Below are 22,970 nucleotides of genomic sequence, written 5' to 3'. Positions count from 1 at the left end.
AGCCCCTGGGTAACTGAGTGTTTTGGTAGCAAGAAATATAATAAGAAAAAATGAAGAAAATGATGTTATAAATTAAAAATAGCATAGTTAATTGGAAAAAAATGGTTAATTCATCTTCAGTACAACTATGTTTCAGCATGCTAGATGGAATTCTTTTATTCCAAATTTTCCTCCTTCTAGTCACAGAGAGGTCATAAATACCATACATTTCAAAAATGTAATAAAATTTGAGTTAGATGGGACCTCAGGTCATCTTAGTTCAACCAGTATTTGAGCAGGAATGTTCTCTGTAAAATCCCAAACATCCAGCCTCTACCTGAAGAATTCCAGTGATAGGGAACTGACTGTTTTTTTTTAAAGTAATACTTTATTTTTTTCTAATTACATATAAAAATACTTTTTAACAGTTTTTTTTTTAGAATTTTGAGATCCAAATCCTCTCTCTCCTCCTCTCCTGCCTCCCAAACATGGCAAGCAATTTGATATAGGTTATACATATGCAGTCATGCAAAATGATAAATAAATATTAGTCATGTTCTAAAAGAAAACACAAACAGAAACAAAGTAAAAAATAGTATGTTTTGATCTGCATTCAGACTCTTATTAGTTCATTCTCTGATGTGAATAGCATTTTTCATCCTAAATCTTTTGGAATTGTCTTGGATCATTTTATTGCTGAGAATAAGTTATTCACAGTTAATCACCCTACAATATTGCTGTTATTTTATATAGCGTTCTGGTTTTGCTCACTCACATAAGTCTTTCCAGGTTTTTCAAAAAGTATTCTGCTCATAGCACATCTTATAACAATAATATTCCATCACAATCATGTACCACAACTTGCTCAGCCATTCCCCAGTTGATGGGCATCTTCTCACTTTCTGATTCTTGCCACCACAAAAAGAGCTGTTATAAATATTTTTGTACATGTGGATTCTTTTCCTTTTTTTTTTTAATATCTTTGGGATATAGACCTAGTAGTGGTATTGCTGGATTAAAGGGCAAGTTAATTTTTTATGCTCTTTGGGCATAATTCCAAATTACTCCCAGAATAATTTTATCAGTTCTCAATTCCACCAGCAGTGCAGTAAATGTCCCAGTTTTCCCCCATCCTATCCAACATTTATCAATTTCCTCTTCTGTAATATTGACCAATCTGGTGAGGTAGCATCTCAAAGTTGGTTTTATTTGCATTTCTCTAATCAGTAGGGATGTAGAGCATTTTTTCCAATGACTAAGGATAGCTTTGATTTCTCCTTCTGAAAACTACCTGTTCATGTCCCTTGATCACTATCAATGGGATAATGACTTGTTTTCTTATAAACTTGACCCATTTCTCTATCTATTTGAGAAATGAAGCCTTTATCAGAGAAACTTGCTATAAAAATTTTCCCTGTTTTCTGTTTTCCTTTTGACCTTGGCTACATTGGTTTTGTTTGTGCAGAATCTTTTAATTTATCAAAATTTAATTTATCAAAATTTTACATTCCGTAATGCTGTCTGTTTAGTCATAATTCTTCCTTTATCTATAGATTTCATAGGTAAACTCTTCCATGCTCCCCTAATTTGTTCATGGTTTCTGCCAAACTGCTTTCTAGTTTTTCTAGCACTCTTTTTGTCAGATAGTGAGTTCTTGTCACAAAAACTGGGATTTGGGGATTTATCAAACGCTACATTACTATGGTCATTACTTACTGTGTTTTGTGCACCCAATCTATTCCACTGATCCACCACTCTGTCTCTTAGCTAGTATCAGATTGTTTTGTTGATTACTACTTTGTAATACACTTAAAGGTCTGGTACAGCTAGGCTACCTTCCTTCACATTTTTTTCATTACTTCTCTAGGTATTCTTTTTTTTTTTTTGACTTGCCCACGGTCACATGGCTAGTAAGTATTAAGTGTCTGAGGCCAGATTTGAACTCAGGTTCTCCTGACTTCAGGGCTGGTGCTCTATTCACTGTGCCACCTAGTCGCCCATTCTCTTGGTATTCTTGACCTTTTGTTCTTCCAGATGAATTTTGTTAATTATTTTTTCTAGCTCTATAAAATAATTTTTTTGGCAGCTTGATTGGTATGGCATTAAATAAGTAAATTAGTTTAGGTAGGATTGTCATTTTTATGTCATTTTATCGGCCTACCCATGAGCAATTAATATTTTTCCAGTTGTTCAGATCTGAGTTTATTAGTATGAAAACTGTTTTGTAATTGTGTTCATATAGTTCCTGGATTTGTCTTGGTAGGTAGATTCCCAAGTATTTTATATTGTCTGCAGTTATTTTATTTTGTTTTGTTTTTTTGGCTTTTTGCTTTTTTTGGAGGGGGAAGGTAGGGCAATTGGGGTTAAGTGACTTGCCCAAGGTCACACAGGTTAGTTTTGTGTGTTACGTGTTTGAGGCCGGATTTGAATTCAGGTCCTCCTGACTCCAGGGCTGGTGCTCTATTCACTGCACCACCTAGCCACCCTCTACAGTTATTTTAAATGGAATTTTTCTTTCTATCTTTTGCTGCTGGACTTTGTTGGTAATACATAGAAATGCTGATGATCTGTGTGAATTTATTTTATATCCTGCAACTTTGTTAAAGTTGTTAATTATTTAAGTTAGTGTTTTAGTTGATTCTCCAGGAGTCTTCAAGTATACCATCTTATCATCTGCAAAGAGTGATAGTTTTGTTTCCTCATTGTAAATTGTAATTCCCTCTTTCTTTTCTTTTCTTATTACTATAGCTAGCATTTTTACTATAATACTGAACAATAGTGGTGATAATCAGCATCCTTTCTTGACTCCTAATCTTGTGTTGAGGGCTTAGCATATCCCTGTTATAGATAATGTTTGCTGATGGTTTTAGATAAACACTTTAAATTTTTCAGGAAAGCTCCATTTATTTCTATGCTTTCTAGTATTTTTAATAGGAATAAGTGTTATATTTTGTCGAATGCTTTTTCTGCATCTTTTGATATAATCATATGATTTCTGTTATTAATATGTTCAATCATACTGATACTTAGTAATACTGAACCAGCCCCATATTCCTGGTGTAAATATTACCTAGTCATATTGTATGATATTTTTGATATATTGCTGTAATCTCCTTGCTAGTATTTTATTTAAAATTTTTTGCATCAATATTTATTAGAGAAATTGGTCCATGGTTTTCTTTCTTTATTTTTCCTCTCCCTGATTTACACATCAACATCATATTTGTGTCATAGAAAGAATTTGGTAGAACTTCTTTGCCTGTTTTTTTAAATAGTTTATATAGCATTTGAATTAACTGTTGTTTACATGTTTGATAGAGTTCACTTATGAATCCATCTGGTCCTGAGGACTTTTTATTAGGGAGCAAGCACATCGATGGTTGTTCAATTTCCATGTCTAGGATGGGGTATTTAAGAATTCTGTTTTCCTATTCTGTTAATCTGGACAATCTATATTTTTGTAAATATTCACCAATTTCACTTAGATTGTCAGATTTATTGGTATACAATTGGGCAAAATTGCTCCAAATAATTGCTTTGGTTTCATCTAAACTGGTGGTGAGTTCATATTCTTCACTTTTGATACTGGTAATTTGGTTTTCCTCTTTTTAAAAAAAAGATTATACTCTTGTTTTGCTGGGTAGGTGATTCTTGTTTGTAATCCTATCTCCTTTACCCTCTGGGATATCATATTCCAAAACATCTGAGCTTTTAATGTAGAAGCTGCTAAATTCTGTTATTCTGACAGGCTCCACAATATTTGAATTCTTTCTTTCTGGCTGCTTGCAATATTTTTTTCTTGACCTGGGATTTCTGGAATTTGGCTGTTATATTCCTGGGGGTTTTCATTTTGGCATTTCTTTTAGGAATTAATGAATGGATTCTTTCCGTTTCTGTTTTACCCTTTGGTTCTAGAACATTAGGATAGATTTCCATAATAGTTTCTTGCAATATGATTTCTAGGCTCTTTTTTTGATCATAACATTCAGATATTTCAGTCATTTCAAAATTATCTCTCCTCAATCTATTTTCCAGATCAGTTGTTTTTCCAATGAGATATTTCACATTTTCTTCTATTTTTTTCCTTCTTTTGATTTTGTTTTATTGTTTCTTGGTGTCTTATGAAGTCATTAATTTCCAATTGCCCAGTTCTAATTTTCAAAGAATTCTTTTCTTCGGTGAGCTTTGTACCTCCTTTTCCATTTGGCCAATTTTGCTTTTAAAGGAGTTGTTTTCTTCAATCAGTTTTGTGTAGCTTTTTCCATTTTTTTGTTCTTCCTTTTCTAAGCTGTTGGACTCCTTTTTCATGATTCTCTCCCATCACTCTTATTTCTTTTCTCAGTTTTCCTCTACATCTCTTAATTGATTTTTAAAATCCTTTTTGAGTTTTCCTAGGAATTCTTTTTGGGCTTGTGTACAATTCACATTTTTCTTTAAGCCTTTGCTTGTACCTGTTTTGTCATTGGCATTGTCTTTGTATTTTGATCTTCTCGATCTCCATAGTAACTTTCTGTGGTTAGGTTCTTCTTTGTTGCCATTGTTCACTCATTTTTCCATCCTTGGACTCTGCTCCTGGGGTAGAGGGGACTCTGTCCCAAACTCCAGGTTTGTCATGCTGATATTTTCAGAGCTAATTCCAGGGATTGGTGAGTTTTCATCTTGGCCTGTGCTCTGGTCTGTTACAACTACAAGTATTCTTCCACCCTAGAACTGTGATCAGGGTACCCATGCCTCTTCAGCTTTGAGCTCTGGTGTGCTAGCCCTCCTCCTTGCCCTGGGACTGTAACCCAGACACCTGCATGGGCAATGCAGCAGCAAAATATGTGCTCCTCTATAACATTTTTCCGACAAGCTTTTTTACACCCTTTCCATCTGTGTACTGAGAGCTGTGGAAGTTGCCGCCACCGATTCATTTGCCCCCAAGGCCTGTGCTGGTTTTCTGGGGCTCAGCTTGCTACTATTTTGCCGGTGTTCTACCTGCATTGTACTGCACTACATTGTTGCCCATGTGAGACAGACCTTTCCTTTTGACCTTCTAAGATTTCTTGGCCTATAAAATTGTTTCATCCCTGGGCGGAGTCAATATGGCGGAGTAGAAGCAGGGCCTCCAAGCAGCTCCGGCTTCCACCTTCCCCGATCCATGTGAAAAGGGGACTCTGAACAAACTTTGGAGCTGCAGAATCCATAAAATGACACAGAGTAGCTAACCTGCTCCTGAGGACAGCCCTGCAGGCCGCTAGCATAGCACTCTGTGAGCCAAGCCCAGGACCCCATGAGCTGGAGGTTTTAGTCCCACGGAGGGCCTGACCAGCCGCCGGCTGGAGGGACTCCAGATCAGCAGCAGCCGTGGCCATTTCCAGAATTATCAACAGAGATGCAAAGGACAAAGTGAGAGGTCAATGCAATCTGGACTTTGGGACCCAGTAAGTGGGAGTGCATCGGCTTTTGCCCCCGGGGAGAGAAGCCACTGAGACGCCCAGCACAGCCAGCCAGCGCCACGTGGCAGCTTCAGCTCCTGGCCTGCAGAGTGTAGGGGGACCAAGCACCAGTCTGAGGGGTAATTGCTCTTGCTTTAACCTGCTTGGATCTGGATTGCAGTTTAGGGTGGAGGTCCTGGGGTGTGTCCAGCTTGTCAGAGCATGTGAAGACCTCAGAGAGGGCATCCATCTAATACCTCCGGCAGCTGAGAATACCCCAGCGATTGGGACGAAAGCTCCCCCGTCTGGTGGCAGAGTCCTACTGTGGCAAACAGCCCAAGGGTCAAGTGACTGAGGGGCAACATGACCAGGCAAAGGAAACAAAGCAGACAGAAGATTCCAACATTAGACTCCTATTTTGGGGACAAAACGGAGCAAAGCATGGAACAGGAGGAAGACAGTGAAGTCAGAACTCCTGCACCAAAAGCTTCAAAGGAAAATACAAACTGGTTACAGGCCATAGAGGACCTTAAGAAGCAGATAAGAGAAGTGGAGGAAAAACTGGGAAGAGAAATGAGAACAATGCAAGAAAATTACAAAATGAGAGTCAACAGCTTGAGTGAGGAAAAATACACCTTAAAAAATAGACTAACTCAAATGGCAAAAGAGGCTCAAAAAGGCAATGAGGAGAAGAATGCCTTAAAAAGCCAAATTTGCCAGATGGAAAAAGAATCTCAAAAGCTCACCAAGGAGAATCATTCCTTCAGAATTAGATTGGAGCAAATGGAAGTTAATGACTTTATGAGAAATCAAGATGCTGTTAAACAGATCCAAACAAATGAAAGAATAGAAAGCAATGTGAAATATCTCATGGGAAAATTGTTTCATCCTGTCTTTTTGTTGGTTCTGCTGATCAAATTCATTTTGAGGCATTATTTTAAAATTGTTTGAAGGAGAATTTAGGAGAGCTTAGGTTTGTGCCTCCTTTTCCTCTGCTGTCTTAAAACTTGTTACTTCTTAAAGCTATCCATTTCACTTTTAGATAGCTCTAGTTTCTAGGAATTTTTTTCTCATATTAATCCAGAATTTACCTCTAAAACTTTTTACCTTTGGGCCAAAAAATAATCTAGTACATTTTTGCTGCATGACAATATCTTTAAGTATTTGAAAATAAGTTTATGTTTTCCATAAGTCTTACTTTCTCTAGGCTTCAATGAACATTTATATGGTGGTGTTTCTATTACTTTTACCATTCTGGTTGCCCTCCAGGATATACTCCCACTTGTCAGTTCCCTTCCTTAAATATGGCTTTCAGATCTAAACACAGTCCTCTAGACATGGTCTGAAGAGGGAAGAATTCAGTGTGACTACATAACCAACCACATTCAGTACTGCTGTTTATGTTAATACTGTTTATATTAATACAGCTTAAAATAATTTTGGTTTTGTCTACTCTATCACACTGACTTCTGTTAAGATTGCTGATTCCTAAAAACACTTGGATCCTTTTTGCATGAACTCAGAAAGACAACATTGTGTCATTGAAAGAGCAGTGGAATTGGGAAATAGAAAAACTGGGTAGACATCTGAACTTTGCTGCTTACTATCTTTATGATTTTAGGAATGTTATTTGACCTATATAGGTCTGAGTATTCTCACCTGTAACAGGAGGGAGGAAGTTGGACTAAATGTCCTACAGTCCCTTCTAGTTCAAACAGTCTGATTCTATTTTCTGTAGCCATACTTCCTCCACATCATCTTCCTTCCTTCCTTCCTCCCTCTCTCCCTCTTTCCCTCAACCTTAATCCCAGTTCACTTTGAACTTATTATAGATTGGATCACAATAGTTTGGGCCCTCCTACTTTAGACAGAATGTCAATGGCAACTGTTTCTCTTTGGAACAGCAACCCTGTGGGTCTTCACCTCCCAGGTTGATTTCTTTTTTTCTAATTAAAGGGGCCATTCCTTGACTCACTTTTTAAAGAGGGCTATTCACTGAATGGGCAGTTACCTCACTTTAAGTGAATACCTGAAAAGGCCATAGCCTAAAATCGTCAGGGTCTCCCATTGCATCCTGGGTCATCTCTAGTCATCCCTGATGAATATCTGGTCACTGGATGCAGATGGCTCTGGAGGAGAAAGTGAAGGTCATGACCTTAGACAGCCCTCCCTCACTCAAATCAAAGTCAACTGCAAGTCATGTTATCGTGTCCCTGATGCCGTGGTCCTCTTCAAAAATGAAGGACCAACACAACTTACCCAGCAAAATTAAGCATAATACATCAAAGGGGAAAATGGTCATTCAGCCAAATAGAAGAATTTCAAGCCTTCATAAGGAGAAGACCAGAACTAAACCAAAAAGTTGACCTCCAATATCAAGACCCAAAAGAAACATAAACAAGTAAAAAGAGAAAAGTAAGGGATTTATTTAATAGTTAAACAGTTTACATCCATATATGGGAAGATGATACTTGTAACTCTTAAAAATTGTATCACTAATAGTGCAGATGGAATATACATAGACAAGAGGGTGTGGGTATAAGGTGCATTTGAGGGAATGACATAAAAAGAGATGAGAAATGGGTGCCGAAGGAAGGGAGAGGTAGAATGGGGTATTATTTCACATGAAGAAGTGAGAAAGACCTATTACAGTAGATGGGAGGGTGGGTGAGGGGATCACTTGAACCTTACTCTCAGTATTGGCTGAAAGAGGGAATAATATACACAATCAGTTGAATATAGAAATCTATCTAGTGGGAGGGGAGAAGACTAAGTAAAGGGGGAGAGTGGGTGGAGCAAATGACAGATGAAAGTGCAGATTGGGGGAGGTAGCAGACAGAAGCAAAGCACTGTTGAGGAGGGAAAGGGTGAAAAGATAGAGGACAAACAGGAGGAAAAACAGAATGGAGGGAAATGGCACAGTAATCATAACTGAATGTGTATAGGATGAGCTCTCCCATAAAACAGAAGCAGACAGAGTGCATCAAAAAACAGAATCCTACAATATACTGTTTAGAGGAAACACACTTGAAGCAGAGAGACGCACACAGAGTAAAGGTAAGAGGCTGGAGCAGAATCTGTTATGCTTCAGCTGAAGCAAAAAAAAAAAAAAAGCAGACGTAGCAATCCTGATCTTAGACGTAGGAATACCAAAAACCAACCTAATTAAAAAAGGAAACTACATCTTGCCAAAAGGTACCATAGACAATGAAGCAATCAAATTGGAAGAACAAGAAATAGTCTTCCTGCCAGATCTATGGTAAGGGGAAGAATTCATGACCAAATAAGAGATATCATTACAAAATACAGAATAGATAATTTTGGTCACATTAAATAGAAAAGCTTTTGTACAAACAAAACCAATGCAACAAAACCCAGCAGAAAGCTGGGAAACAATCTTTTTTTTTTTTAATTTTAATTAATTTTTTTGTTTACTTTTAGTTTACAGAATTCAGTTCCACAATTCCTTGAGTTTCACATTTTGTCCCCCTCCCTACCCTGCCCCCCATGGCAGCATATAGTCAAGTATAGGATCTGTAAATACTTTCATATTATACATTAGTCAGGTTATAAAGATGGATTGTATCAGATGGAATGAAAAATGGCAAAGAGGACATAAGACGAAACAAGAAAAAGAAAAAGATCAGGTATTTTGCTTCCATCTGGATATAAACTCAGTTCTTTCTAGTTCTTTCTCTGGATGCACACATTTCTCTCCATCATGAGTCTTTTGGGATTGACTTATATCACTGCATTGCTGAGAAGAGTCCAGCCTATCAAAGTTGGTCATCACACATACGTTGTGTCTGTAATTGTATACAAATTTCTCCTGGTTCTACTCTTCTCACTCAGCATCAGTTCGTATAAGCCTCCCAGGTAAATATGAAGTCCATCTGCTCCTCATTTCTTATAGCACAATAGTATTCCATAACATGCATATACCACAACTTGTTCAGCCGTTCCCCAATTGATGGGCACCCCCTTAATTTCCAATTCTTTGCCACCACAAAAAGAGCTGCTATAAACGTTTTTGTACATATGGGTGTTCCTCCCACTTCTATGATCTCTTTGGGATATAACCCTAGGAGTGGTATTGCTGGGTCAAAGGATATGAAAGTATTTATAGCCCTTTGGGCATAATTCCAGATTGCTCTCCAGAAAAGCTGGATCAGTTCACAACTCCACCAGCAATGCATTAGTATTCCAATTTGCCCACATCCTCTCCAGCATTTGTCATTTTCCTGTTTTGTCATCTTAGCCAATCTGACTGGTGAGATGTCGTACCTCAGAGTTGTTTTGATTTGCATTTCTCTAAATCAGTAGTGATTTAGAGCATTTCTTCATGTGCTTACAGATATCTTTAATTTCTTTCTCTGAAAATTGCCTATTCATATCCTTTGACCATTTATCAATTAGGGAATGACCCGTATTCTTATAAATTTGACTCAATTCTCTGTATATTTTAGAAATGAGTCCTTTGTCAGAGACATGGGTTGTAAAGATTCTTTCCCAATTTCCTACCTCCCTCTTAATCTTGGTTACATTGGCTTTGTACAGAAGCTTTTCAATTCCATGTAGTCAAAATTATCCATTTTACATTTTATAATGTTCTCTAATTCTTGTTTAGTCATAAAGTCTTTCCCTCTCCACATATCTGACAGGTAAACTATTCCTTGTTTTAGGAGACTGCTTACAGTATCAACCTTTATACCTAGATCATGCACCCATTTAGACTTGATTTTGGTATATGGTGTTAGATAATGGTCTATGCCCAGTTTCTGCCATACTATATTCCAGTTTTCCCAGCAGTTTTTGTCAAATAGTGAGTTCTTATCCCAAAAACTAGGGTCTTGGGGTTTATCAGACAATAGATTACTATAGTCTTTGACTTCTGAATCTCATGTGCCTAATCTGTTCCATTGATCCACTCCTCTATTCCTTAGCCAGTACCAAGTAGTTTTGATGACTGCTGCTTTATAATACAGATTGAAATCTGGTATAGCTAGTCTACCTTCCCTAGCATTTCTTTTCATTAATTCCCTTGATATTCTGGACTGTTTATTCTTCCAAATGAATTTTGTTGCTATTTTTTTCTAGCTCTATAAAGTAGTTTTTTGGCAAATTAATTGGTATGGCACTAAATATATAATTTAATTTAGGTAAAATTGTCATTTTTATTGTATTAGCTCGACCCAGCCACAAGCAATTGATATTTTTCCAATTAGTTAGATCTGACTTTATTTGTGTGAAAAATATTTTGTAGTTGTGGTCATATAGGTCCTTGGGTTTGTTTTGGCAGGTAGATTCCCAAATATTTTATAATGTCTACAGTAACTTTAAATGGGATTTCTTATTCTATCTCTTGCTGTTGAATTTCATTGGAAATATATAGGAATGCCGAGGATTTATGTGGGTTTATTTTATATCCTGCAACTTTGCCAAATTTATTTTTTGTATCAAGTAGTTTTTTGCTTGATTCTCTAGGATTCTCTAAGTATATCATCATCTCATCTGTAAAGAGTGATAGCTTGGTCTCTTCTTTGCCTAACTTGATTCCTTTGATTTCTTTTTCTTCTCTAATTGCTACTGCTAAAACTTCTAGTACCAGATTGAATAAGAGGGGTGATAGTGGACATCCTTGTTTCACCCCTGATCTTATGGGAAATGCTTCTAGCTTCTCCCCATTACATGTAATACTTGCTGATGGCTTTAAATAGATGCTACCTATTATTTTAAGGAAGGCTCCATTTCTTCCTATACTTTCTAATGTTTTTAATAGGAATGGATGTTGTATTTTGTCAAAAGCCTTTTCTTCATCTATTGAGATGATCATGTGGTTTCTGCTAGTTTTATTGTGGATATGATCAACTATACTGATGGTTTTCCTAATATTAAACCATCCTTGCATTCCTGGAATAAATCCTACCTGACCAAAGTGTATCATTCTTGAGATAAGTTGCTGTAGTCTTTTTGCTGGTATTTTATTTAGAATTTTTGCATCTATATTCATGAGGGAGATTGGTCTATAATTTTCTTTCTCTGTTTTATCTCTTCCTGATTTAGGTATCAGTACCATATGTGTGTCATAAAAAGAATTTGGTTGGACTCCTTCTTCACTTATTTTCCCAAATAGTTTGTAGAGTATTGGAATCAATTGTTCTTTAAATGTTTGATAGAATTCACTATAAATCCATCTGGCCCTGGAGATTTTTTCCTAGGGAGTTGACTGATGGTTTGTTCCATTTCTGTTTCTGAGGTGGGACTATTTAAGTAATTTACTTCTTCAGTTAATCTGGGCAACTTGTATTTTTGTAAATATTCATTCATTTCCCTAAGATTGTCAAATTTATGTGCATACAGTTGGGAAAAATAATTCCTAATTATTGTTTGGATTTCCTCTTCATTGGAGGTAGATTCACCCTTTTCATTTTTGATACTCATAATTTGGTTTTCTTCTTTTTTTTATCATTGACTAAGGGTCTATCAAATTTGGTTTTTTTTTTTTTTTTTCATAAAACCAGCTCTTGGTTTTATTTATTAATTCAATAGTTTTCTTAATTTCAATTTTATTAATCTCTCCTTTGGTTTTCAATATTTCTAATTTACTATTTAATTGGGGATTTTGAATTTCTTCTTTTTCTAGGTTTTTCAATTGCATGCCTAATTCGTTGACCTCCCTTTTCTCTAATTTAATCATGTATGCACTCAGGGATATAAAACTTCCCCTAAGAACTGCCTTTAATGCATCCCACAAATTTTGGTATGTTGTCTCATTATTATCATTCTCTTGAATGAAATTACTGATTGTTTCTATAATTTCTTGTTTGACCCACTCATTCTTTAGGATTAAATTGTTTAATGTCCAATTAGTTTTTAGTCTGTCTTTCCATGGCCCTTTATTGCATATAATTTTTATTGCATCATGATCTGAAAAGGGTGCATTTACTATTTCTGCCTTACTGCATAGAATTGTGAGGTTTTTATGCCCTAGTACATGGTCAGTTTTTGAGTATGTGCCATGAACCGCTGAGAAGAAAGTATATTCCTTTTTATCCCCATTCCGTTTTCTCCAGAGATCTATTATTCCTATCCTCTCTAAAATCCTGTTCACCTCCTTAACTTCTTTCTTGTTTATTTTGAGGTTAGATTTATCAAGTTCAGAGAGGGGGAGATTAAGGTCTCCCACTAGTATAATTTTGCTATCTATTGGGGTGGCCAGGTAGCACAGCAAGTAAAGAGCACTGGCTCCAGTGTTGAGAAGACCTGGAGATCGAATCCCGGGCTCAGACACTTAGCACCCACCCAGAAACACCTGGCCGTGAAACCTTGAGCAAGTTACTTAACCCCAATTGCTTAGGGGCGGCCAGGTGGCTCAGCGAGTAAGAGCACCGGCTCCAGTGTCGGGATGACCTGGATCAAATGCGGGCTCAGATACTCAGCACCACACCCAGAAATAATAACTGGCTGTGTAACCTTGAGCAAGTTACTTAACCCCAATTGCTTTATAAAAAAAAAAAAATTGCTATCTATTTTTTCCTCTAATTCCTTTACTTTCTTCTCTAGGAATTTGGATGCTATACCACTTGGTGCATATATGTTAAGTAATGATATTGCTTCATTCTCGATGGTACCTTTTAACAGGATATAGTTTCCTTCCTTATCTCTTTTAATTAGGTCAATTTTTGCTTTTGCTTTATCTGAGATAAGGATTGCTACCCCTGCTTTTTTTTACTTTAGCGGAGGCATGATATATTTTACTCCAGCCTTTCACCTTTACCCTGTGTGTATCTCTCTGTTTCAGATGTGTTTCCCCCTGTTAATGTTCATATTTTTCCCCTCTTCTCCCTTCCTCCCTTAATAGTGTTCCTTTTGACCACAGCCTCCCTCACTATTCCCTTATCAGCCCCCCTCCCCTTTCCTCCCCTCTCCCCCCCTCCCCCCACCCCCAACCCCCCCCCCCCCCGTCGTAGCCCTTTCCCCCTCCTACTGCCTGCAGGATATTTTTATACTTAATGAAGTATGTCATTTCTTCTTCGCACCAAGAGTGACAGGAGCAAATCTCATGTGAAGCTCCTCTCCCTCCCCTCTTTCCCTCTAAAATGATACTTTTTGCATTTCTTCTCCATAGAGTCCTATGCTTGACTAGCTGTTATTCCTTCCTTGCACCAGAACCAATGAGGGAAAAGCTTATATGATTCCCATCTCCCTCCCTTCTTTTGGGAAACAATCTTTACAACAAGTGAGTCTGATAAAGGCCTCATTTCTCAAATACAGTAGAACCTCAGTTTACTAGTTTAATTTGTTCTGAGATTCTCTTCATCATGCAGTTTGTTTGCATTGCAAAGCAAATTTTCCCATAGGAAATAATATAAAGTTGAATAATAGGTAAAACATACCCAAAAATATTCATATAAAAATAATTATTTATAATTTTAAGTGAGTTTTTTTTGGTCTGTAATGTACCTGAAATGCAATAGCAATGATTAGTACACAATATAAACTGAAAATAAAACAAATTAACCTGCACTTTACCAGAGGAGTTGTGGCTGGCATGAGGGAGATGAAAGAGAGGAGGAAGAAGGGTTATTGCTTGGAAGGAGAATCTCCTTCCATGAGAATGTCAGGGATTTCAACAGTGGGAGTATTCTGTCTTATGCTGCTTTCACTAAAAGTAAGACTAACACTACTGCCTTCACTTATTTTTCAGGGGTTTTTTTTTTTTTTTTGGAAAAATTTTCATGTCTTGACTCACTGATTTTTTTTTCTTTACATTCGCTTCTGACTAGAAATGTTATCTAACAACATTTTTTACTTTTTTTAGAATGTCACAGAAATGTGACATTGAATTATTGTTAAAAATATTTTTGGCCCTCATTGCTACAGCCTTTTTTGGGTGATGTTTTTCAACAAAATTTTGCACTTTTTCCCACATTTGATAAACCTCCCTAATCTCACTTAACTTGAGGGATCCCTCCGACCTCTCAACCTCCTCCTCATTGTCCTAGTTGAATGTAATGCCTTCATGCGCCATTCAGGTACATACTTGTTCTTACTGTGAATTTTTGTTCATCCTGCAGGACAAATTTTGCGAAAAAATTTTTCCTCATCCAGCAAAGCATACGTAAATCAGGTTACTTGTATTTTTTTTTCTTTTTGGAGGGGGAAAGGCAGGACAATCGGGGTTGCCCAAGGTCACACGGTTAGTAAGTGTTAAGTGTCTGAGATCGGATTTGAACTCAGGTCCTCCTGACTCCAGGGTCAGTACTCTGTTCACTGCTCCACCTAGCCACCCCAGACCAGGTTACTTGTAAACCAAGGTTCTACTATATATAGAAAATGGAGTCAAATTTGTGAGAATAAATTCCATTCCCCAATTGATAATTGGTCAGAGGATATGAATAGACAATTTTCCAATGAAGAAATCAAAGATATTTATAGGTATATGAAGTTCTCTGAGTCACTTTTGATTGGAAAAATATAAATTAAAACAAATCTGAAATACCATCTCACACCAATCAGATTGGCTAATATGACATAAAAGGAAAATTATAAATGTTGGAGAGATGTGGGAAAATTGGGACACTTATGCATTGTTGTAGAGTTGTAAACTGATCAAACTATTCTGGAGAGCAATTTGGAACTGTGCCCAAAGGGCAACCAAGCTGTGCGTACCTTTTGATCCAACAATACCACTACTAGGTCTGTATCCCAAAGCACTCATAAAAAAGGAAAAAGGATCTACATGTGCAAAAATATTTGTAGCAGCCCTATTCGTGGTGGCAAATTTTGAGATTGAGGGAATGGCTGATCAAGCTGTGGTGTATGAATGTAATGGAATACCATTGTGCAATAAGACATAATGAACAGTCACATTTCAGAAAAACATGGAAAGACTTGTACAAACTTACGCAAAGTGAAATGAGCATAACCAGGAAAAACATTGTACATAGTATCAGCAACATTGTGGAATGATCAGCTATGAAGGACTCAGCTCTTTTCAGCAACACAATGATCCAAGACAGGTACAAAGGACACATAAAGGAAAATGCTATCCACATCCAGATAGACTCTGAATACAGAGCAAAGCATATTTCTTTCACTTTATTCTTTCTTGTTTGTTTTTTTCATTTTGATCTGTTTTATCCACAGCTGTGATGAATATGGAAATATATTTTACATGATATAGTATATGTATACACTGTATTAAACTGCCTACCATTTTCAGAAGAGGGAAGGGAGAGAAAAAAATTTGGAACTCAAAATCTTGTAAGAATAAATGCTAATAAAAATTTTCTTGATATGTAGTTGGGAAAAAAAAAACTATTTAAGGAAATAATAATAATATCTACCTTAGAGGGTTGTGTGAAGATCAGATGAAATAATAAATTTAAATTGCTTTGTAAACTTTAAAGAGTTATGTCAGCTCTCATATATTCCATGTAATCTAAATTTTTTTACTCCTAAGATTGTATGTATGAAATTCTAGGACAGAATAGTTCACTGTGAAATAATCTTTGATTTTATATCATCAAGCTTGATGGCCCATATTTATGAGTATGATAAATTATCAGTCAGTGTTTATTAAGTACCTTGTATTTACCACATGTTGAGATAAGCTCTGAGGATTCTTGCATGAGTGAAATAGCCTCTACTCTCAAGGAGCTTACACTTTTAAATTTATTAGAAATTAATGCTTTTTATTATATCTTTTTATTTGTTGTTTTATCCAGAAAGGTAAAGTAACTTGCTTAGTCACTTGCTAATATTTAAGTTAATTTCAATATAAAGTATCATAGCACATTTTCAGTCTTGTGATCCAAATCCTCATCAGGATTCTTTGTTTAGTCTTGCTTTTTCTTATCTGATAATAATTAATTTGGGGGGTCTGCAGTTTTTTGCCTTGCATTCTGTAAAAAAAATGTTGCATTTCTTTCTCTTTTTTATACTTTTCCACTTTAATTTGGATTATTGTATTCCATTACATTAATGTATCAGTTTGCTTAACTTTCTCCCCTATTATTGGATGTTTTGGTTGCTTCTACTTTTATATAATTGCTCTGAACATTTTTGAACAAATAAACCTTGGTTTTCTTAACACTCTCAGGGTATATTTCTGGTAGTGTAATATATGAGATGAAATGGTATGATTGTTTTTTTTAATTATTATTTAATATTACTATTTTATTCTCTAAAACGATTCTGTGAGACTTTTATAAAGTGATTATTAACAGATCATTTCCTGTTTGTGGAATTTATTCATATCCTTTGACCATTTGTAGATTGTGGACTAAAAAGTAAAACCATTATGAATCATCATTTAGTTTCTTCATGTATTTTGAACCACGGGTTTTTAATCTGTAATATTTGCAATGAATATTTTTTCCCTTTTTTAGAAATGAGTACCTTTTAATTAAACAACTTTGTAATAACCATTAAACATAGTAAATTGGCTTGAATATATGTCCATTTGTATTTTCTTTAGGCAGTGATTATTTTATCCTTTTTACAAACTATTTACTTTGAAGGAGTTTCTACATTTCATAGGTAAATGTAAAAGCATACCTAGAAGGGAAGATTGAGACTAGAGCTGTTTTTTTTTTCTTTAAGCAATGGGGGTTAAGTCACTTGCTCAAGGTTACGCGGCCAGGTGTTTCTGGGTGGGTGCTGAGTGTCTGAGCCCGGGTTCGATCCCAGGTCGTCCCGACTCGCTGAGCCGCCTGGCCGCCCCTGAAATAGACTGTTATTACCCATAAGAACAATGTATCCTGTTTGTACAAACACAGGCCATGCTTTTCTTAGCTTCCTCTTAAAAACCCTGAGCTCTCTGATTTCTCTCTCTCTGTTCCTGTGGTAAGAGCGAGGATGCCATTTGAAGTTTTCATATGTGCCATAGTGCTTGGAACATAGTAGGTGCTTAACAAATGCGTGGTGGATTGATTATTCCTCTCCCCTTATGCTAGTCTTTTAATTCACCCATGGTACCTGCTTGCTACGGCCATCAGGTCTTGGGCTCCCTCCTTTCCACCTAGGTGAAGCAATTCTACTCTGCAAGTAAATCTGCCTTCCCCTCAAATCATCCAACTTAATCTTTTTAATAAGGTAATTAATAATTTGTAATTATCTATCATTCTAAACCTATATAACTTTTCCTTTTAATAAGATCTTATTTTAGAGAATGGCCTATATTTATACCAGTATGGTATTTTAATATGAAACATGTTTAATAATAGGGGGAAATACTTAAATATATTTAATATTTGACATGAATAATTTTTTTTTTCTGTACAGAGCTTTTCTATCTCTCTCACAAATTGGTGGATTTATACCCTAGTAATCCTGTAAGTTATTTGTGTATGTCTAGTTTTTACAGTTGAAATATATTAAAATATTTAATTTAAAGTTAGAAAAGCTTAAATTCATAATTGAGAAAGTGGGAATTCTTTCTTTTGGAATAAAGTTTTGAGCCAGATTCTCTTGTTTCCTAACTACTCATTGCTTTTAAGTTAAATCTTTAGAAACTGCATTGTTTCACAAAAAACAAAGCAGTTCACAAAAATGCAGTTTAGCGTACTAAAACAACAGCTTACTGATTAGAAACCTCAAAGGGTTGATGCAGCTTCCAGAGTTTCAGGGATAAGATGAGTACCAGGAAGAGAAAAGGGATTTTAGGACAGAGCACTTCAAATGCAGGGGCTAGGGATCACTATCTGATGGGAATCAGAGTTACAGAAAAAGATAGTGCAGGTGGCAGATGACCTGAGGACAGACTCAGGGTGGGAATCAGTAGCGAAGTTAACCAAGTTAGAACTAGAATTCCAAGGCCAGTGTCACAAGTTGAAAGAACTTTCAAAACAGGGAATGTAAGCAGTGCAAGTCAGGATGCCATTACACTATGGATTGGTGTCAAAATGGTGAAGTCTTTAGACTCTCTCCTTTTTCATAGAAAGAATATGATGATGCCTGAGTCACGCTGGGCTAGGAAGGAAATGAGGATCAACAGATTATTCTGCCCTCCTTTTATCAAAACTTCATACCTGGCAAACAGATTCTGATACAGATATTTGTAACTTAGAAATGGGATATAACTTCAGTGCCAGAAAAATGTGATTGAAATTGTGCTTGTATTGAATTGTTTAGATTTGTTTTGTAGATCTGTTCTATCTATGGTAATGGCTAATTTTGAATTTATTTAGGTATCTTGGTTTGCAGTAGGATGTTATTATCTAATGGTTGGACACAAAAATGAACATGCCAGAAGATATCTCAGGTATGTGTTTATGTTCATATCTATTTATGGCAAAGTTCACAGGTACATTTTTTAATTTAAATTCTTGTTGTTTTATTTTAAACTTAAACACTAAAATTGCAGTCATACATACAGCAGAACAAAAAAAGTTCTATATGAAACTGAATTTCCATTTGATGCCACTTTCTTTTTTAAAGTATATAATTTATAATTGTTAACTGTCAGAATTCGCCTGCTCTTCTGTTCTTCCTTATGAACTTTCTGTTCTCTTTTGTGCATTTTTAAAAAGTTATTCATTTACTTTTAGTTTACAACATCCAGTTCCACAATCCCTTGAGTTCCAAATTTTCTCCCCCTCCCTCTCCTCCCCACTTACTCCCCATGGCATCATGCAATCTAATAAGTTCTGCAAAGAGCTATTCATTAAACAGTAGTCTTGTGAAGAAGAATTATAACCAGTGGAGTGAACAATGACAAAGAAGGAACGAAACAAAACAAAACACAAAAGAGAGAGAGCAAGTAGTTTGCTTCACTCTGCATTCAGACTCTGCAGTTCTTTTTCCTGGCTGGAGTTTTCTTATAGCCTTGCATTGCTGAGAGGAGCCAGTCTATCAGAATTAGTCATCACACATACAATGTGTCTATAATTGTATAGAAAGTTCTGGTTCTGCCCTCCTCACGCATCATCAGTGTATAGAAGTCTCTCTATGTTATTATGAAGTCCGTCTGCTCCTCATTTCTTATAGCACAATAGTATTCCGTAACATTCATATACCACAACTTGTTTAGCCATTCCCCAATTGATGGGCATCCCCTTGATTTCCAATTCTTTGCCACCACAAAAAGAGCTGCTATAAACATTTTTGTACATACGGGTTCTCCTCCCACTTGTATGATGTCTTTGGAATATAACCCTAGAAGTGGTATTTCTTTTGTGCATTTTTAAAAAATATGTTAAAATGATCCCATTTTCGTTCACATTACTTTTGCTAATCTGCCTCTTCCCTCCCCACTCAACAATCCCCCCCACCCCAGTTAACTGAAAGAAAGGGGGAGAAATTAACAGATAAATATGCTTAAGCAAAATGAATCCACCCAGTAGCCAAGTCCAAAAGTATGTGTCTTTCTGCATCTTGTTCTGTCTCATCAATAGATGAGTAACACGCGTCATCATAAGAGGCTCTCTGGGGTGATGGTACTGATCATCATGTTAATCAGAATTCTTAAGTATCTCAGTTATTTTTCTTTACAGGTTTTTGTCTTTGTATAAATTGTTTTTCCAGATCTGCTCACATTCAATCTGTGTGAGGCCATATTACCCAGGATTCTCCGAAATAATCTCTTTCATAATTTTTTAAGGTACCATAACATTATCCCAGTTTGTTCAGCCCATTTTTCTAAGAGGTCTCCCTTCCCCCAATATATTTCTCAGGATTAGGAAGTTTATTTTATACATGACTCTTCCCTCCCTGACATTATCTTCTTTCTTAACCCTCCTCTCTCTAGCCCCATTTGATTCCCTGTTGAGTTTGATTTACTTCTAACCAAAGTACTTGTGTGTTCAGTTCTCATTTGTCCATGATACAAAGGAGTGAAGTTCATCATGATGCTTACTCTCTTCTTCTTCCTCCATATTTGCATATTCTCATTTATTACAGTTATAAGAAGTAGAAAATTTCAACCCTTCTTTTTTTCTACACTATTATGTTCTACCTCCTTTTATACTGTTCTTTTTCCTCTCTTAAAATCTTCAAAACAGAACCAATCCACCCCTAGGGTCTCAGTTTCTCTTATTTAACTTAGTACCCTTTGAAGATATTAAAGTTCCAACAAGATACCTGTTTCTTCTCTTCCTGTTACAAAATTAGTATTATGCCAATTCCTCAAATAAATTTACCTTTCTAGGCTTCTCTGGACTCTTATGTTTGAATTTTTTTTTTTTGCTTTTTTTTTTGGAGGGCAATTGGGATTAAGTGACTTGCCCAAGGTCACACAGCTAGTTTTTGTGTTAAGTGTCTGAGGCCAGATCTGAACCCAAGTCCTCCTGACTCCAGGGCCGGAGCTCTATTCACTGCACCACCTAGCCACCCTTATGTTTGTATTTTAAAGTTCGTATTCAAGGGACAGCTACCATGTTTCCCCGATAATAAGACACTGTCTTATTAAATTTTTTGGACAGAAAAACACCAGAGGGCTTATTTTAATGAACATTGACAGCAATTTTAATAAACAGGTAAATGTGAACAAAAAAATGTACCTTTATTCAATAAGCAAATCACTGGAGAAGAACAGGATGACGCGCTCACTGCTACAGCTCTGATTGGATGCAGCTCGGAGCGTGGCGTGCGTTTCACGGGGGGCGGGGGACGGTGCATACAGAGGGTACCGTAATGTAGCGTGTAGCGCAGGGGATCACCTTCACTACAGTAGCAATCTCAATAGGGCTTATTTTCGGGGGAGGGCTTATTTTAGAGGAATCTTACACAGTAATGGGGAGGGCTTACTTTCAGGATAGGTCTTATTATCGGGGAAACACGGTAGGTGGAACAGTGAATAGAGCACCAGCCCTGGAGTCAGGAGGACCTGAGTTCAAATCCAGCCTCAGACACGTAACACTTGCTAGCTGTGTGACCTTGGGCAAGTCACATATCCCCAATTGCCCTGCCTTCCCCCCTCCAAAAGGCAAAAAAAAAACCAAAACAAAGTTCATATTCAGCTCTGGTCTTATTATCAGAAATGCTTAAAAGTCTTTTATTCCATTAAAAGCCCATTTGCCCCTTGTAGGATTGCGGTTATAAGCCTGTGTTACATCCACTTCTCACTTAATGTAAGTGGATATTTCATAGACATCTCCCGCCTTCTGGAATTCTCTCCTCCCCGTCTGTACAGCTCTGTGGCCCTGAAAGCCCAGAGTAGCTTCAGTGCCTGAAGGGGAGGACACCTGGCACAGAGCTACACCCGCCCGTGCTGCTGCCACTACCATCACCAGAGCCAAAGACAGAGCTGTTCCCCTGTCATTCCCTCCAGGAGTCAAATTTGTGTAGTGTGAATTATGTGAAGCCAGAACTATCTCTGTATTTTTTGCCTTTTCAGATATTGTGTTCAAAGATCTTTAGTTTTTTTGGTTAAAGCTTCCAGGTCTTTTGTGATAACTTCATTATGGCTTTTCATTACTTAAACTGTTTCTTTCTAGAAGGTTAATGGTATTTCTTCTTTGAAGTGGGAGCTCTGAATTTTGTTTTTGATATTCCTGGGACTTTTCCTTTTGATGCTTCTTTGATGAGGTGTGTAGATTCTTTTTATTTTTATTTTGCCCTCTGGCTCTAGTAGAACTGGGCAGTTGTCATTCATGATTTCTTGAAATATAGTTTGTCTATTTTAAACCTTGTCTTTAGGGGAATCCAATGATTCTTACATTATCTCTCCTTAACTTGTTTTAAGGGCAGTTGTTTCTTTTTCAGTATCAGATACTTTTTTTAAAAATAGTTTTTGATTTTGTTCTAATAGGCCTTCCTCTTTGATGACTCATTGATTTCTGTTTGATCTGTTCTAGTTTTCATGGATTCCAATTTTGGGGTAAGATTTATCACTTTGTCTTCTAACTACTTATTCTCCTTCCAGTCCATTCTCCAGAGCTTTTATTTTGTTTTTTATCTCTTCATTTCTTCTAGGTATTCATGTAGTCCTTATGGGAAATTCTTTTTTTTTCTTTCAGTCTGTTTGCAGTTATGAAATTAGGTTTGCAATAATTTTTTTTGTAATGAATGATATTTTCTTTAATTTACTTATTCTTCAAGCTTTAGTTTCTGAATTGGGACTTTGTGACAGGACCAAGCTTTGTTGACCTTGCTGCATTTTTGCATTGTGTAGTTTGCCCAGTTTGGTTTTGCCCTGGTTTCTACTTCCTGGTTATTAGCCCCCCTGAATCTGTGTGTTTCAGAGATATCCAGGGTCCCAACCTGGCATCTCAGAAGAGTGTTAAGAATCTTAAGAGTCCTTTAGCTTAGACTTTCCCAATCTGAGTGTAGGAACACCATGCTGGGTGCTACATACTTAATTTCTGCAGGCTTCCAAGGTCCCCACCCTGTGGCTTTCTGAACACCCTGGGACTTTTTCAGGGAAACGTACTCTTGCTGCCTCCAGACAGAGGACCTTAGAGGCTACCCCTGTCCTATGTCTAGTTACACTGGCACTAGCCCTGTTTGTGGAGCTCCTTTTCCACAGTCCATAGGCTTCTCACTAAATCCTGTTACAACTGTGGGATGGAAGATATCATTATAGTTTCACATCAGAACCTTAAATCATTATTCAATCTAATTCAAACATAA

The 22,970-nt window shown here is 36.7% G+C and overlaps 1 protein-coding gene across 1 annotated transcript in view; it reads left to right on the top strand.

The window, feature by feature from the left end:
• Positions 1–22,970, top strand: part of CDC16 (cell division cycle 16) — a 61,732-nt gene that overhangs the window by 18,959 nt on the left and 19,803 nt on the right. The window contains exons 10-11 of the mRNA XM_069094052.1: positions 17,685–17,734; positions 18,590–18,663. Coding sequence (XP_068950153.1) covers positions 17,685–17,734; positions 18,590–18,663 — 124 coding nt within the window. The remainder of the gene's footprint in view (positions 1–17,684; positions 17,735–18,589; positions 18,664–22,970) is intronic.

This window comes from Petaurus breviceps, unplaced genomic scaffold (genome assembly GCF_028583685.1).
Source record: "Petaurus breviceps papuanus isolate PSGF00001 unplaced genomic scaffold, PetGlider_PUasm1.0 214, whole genome shotgun sequence".
NCBI classification, from domain to species: Eukaryota; Metazoa; Chordata; class Mammalia; order Diprotodontia; family Petauridae; genus Petaurus; species Petaurus breviceps.
Note: the sequence above shows the minus strand (reverse complement) of the source record. Positions and strands in the feature narration are given on the sequence as shown.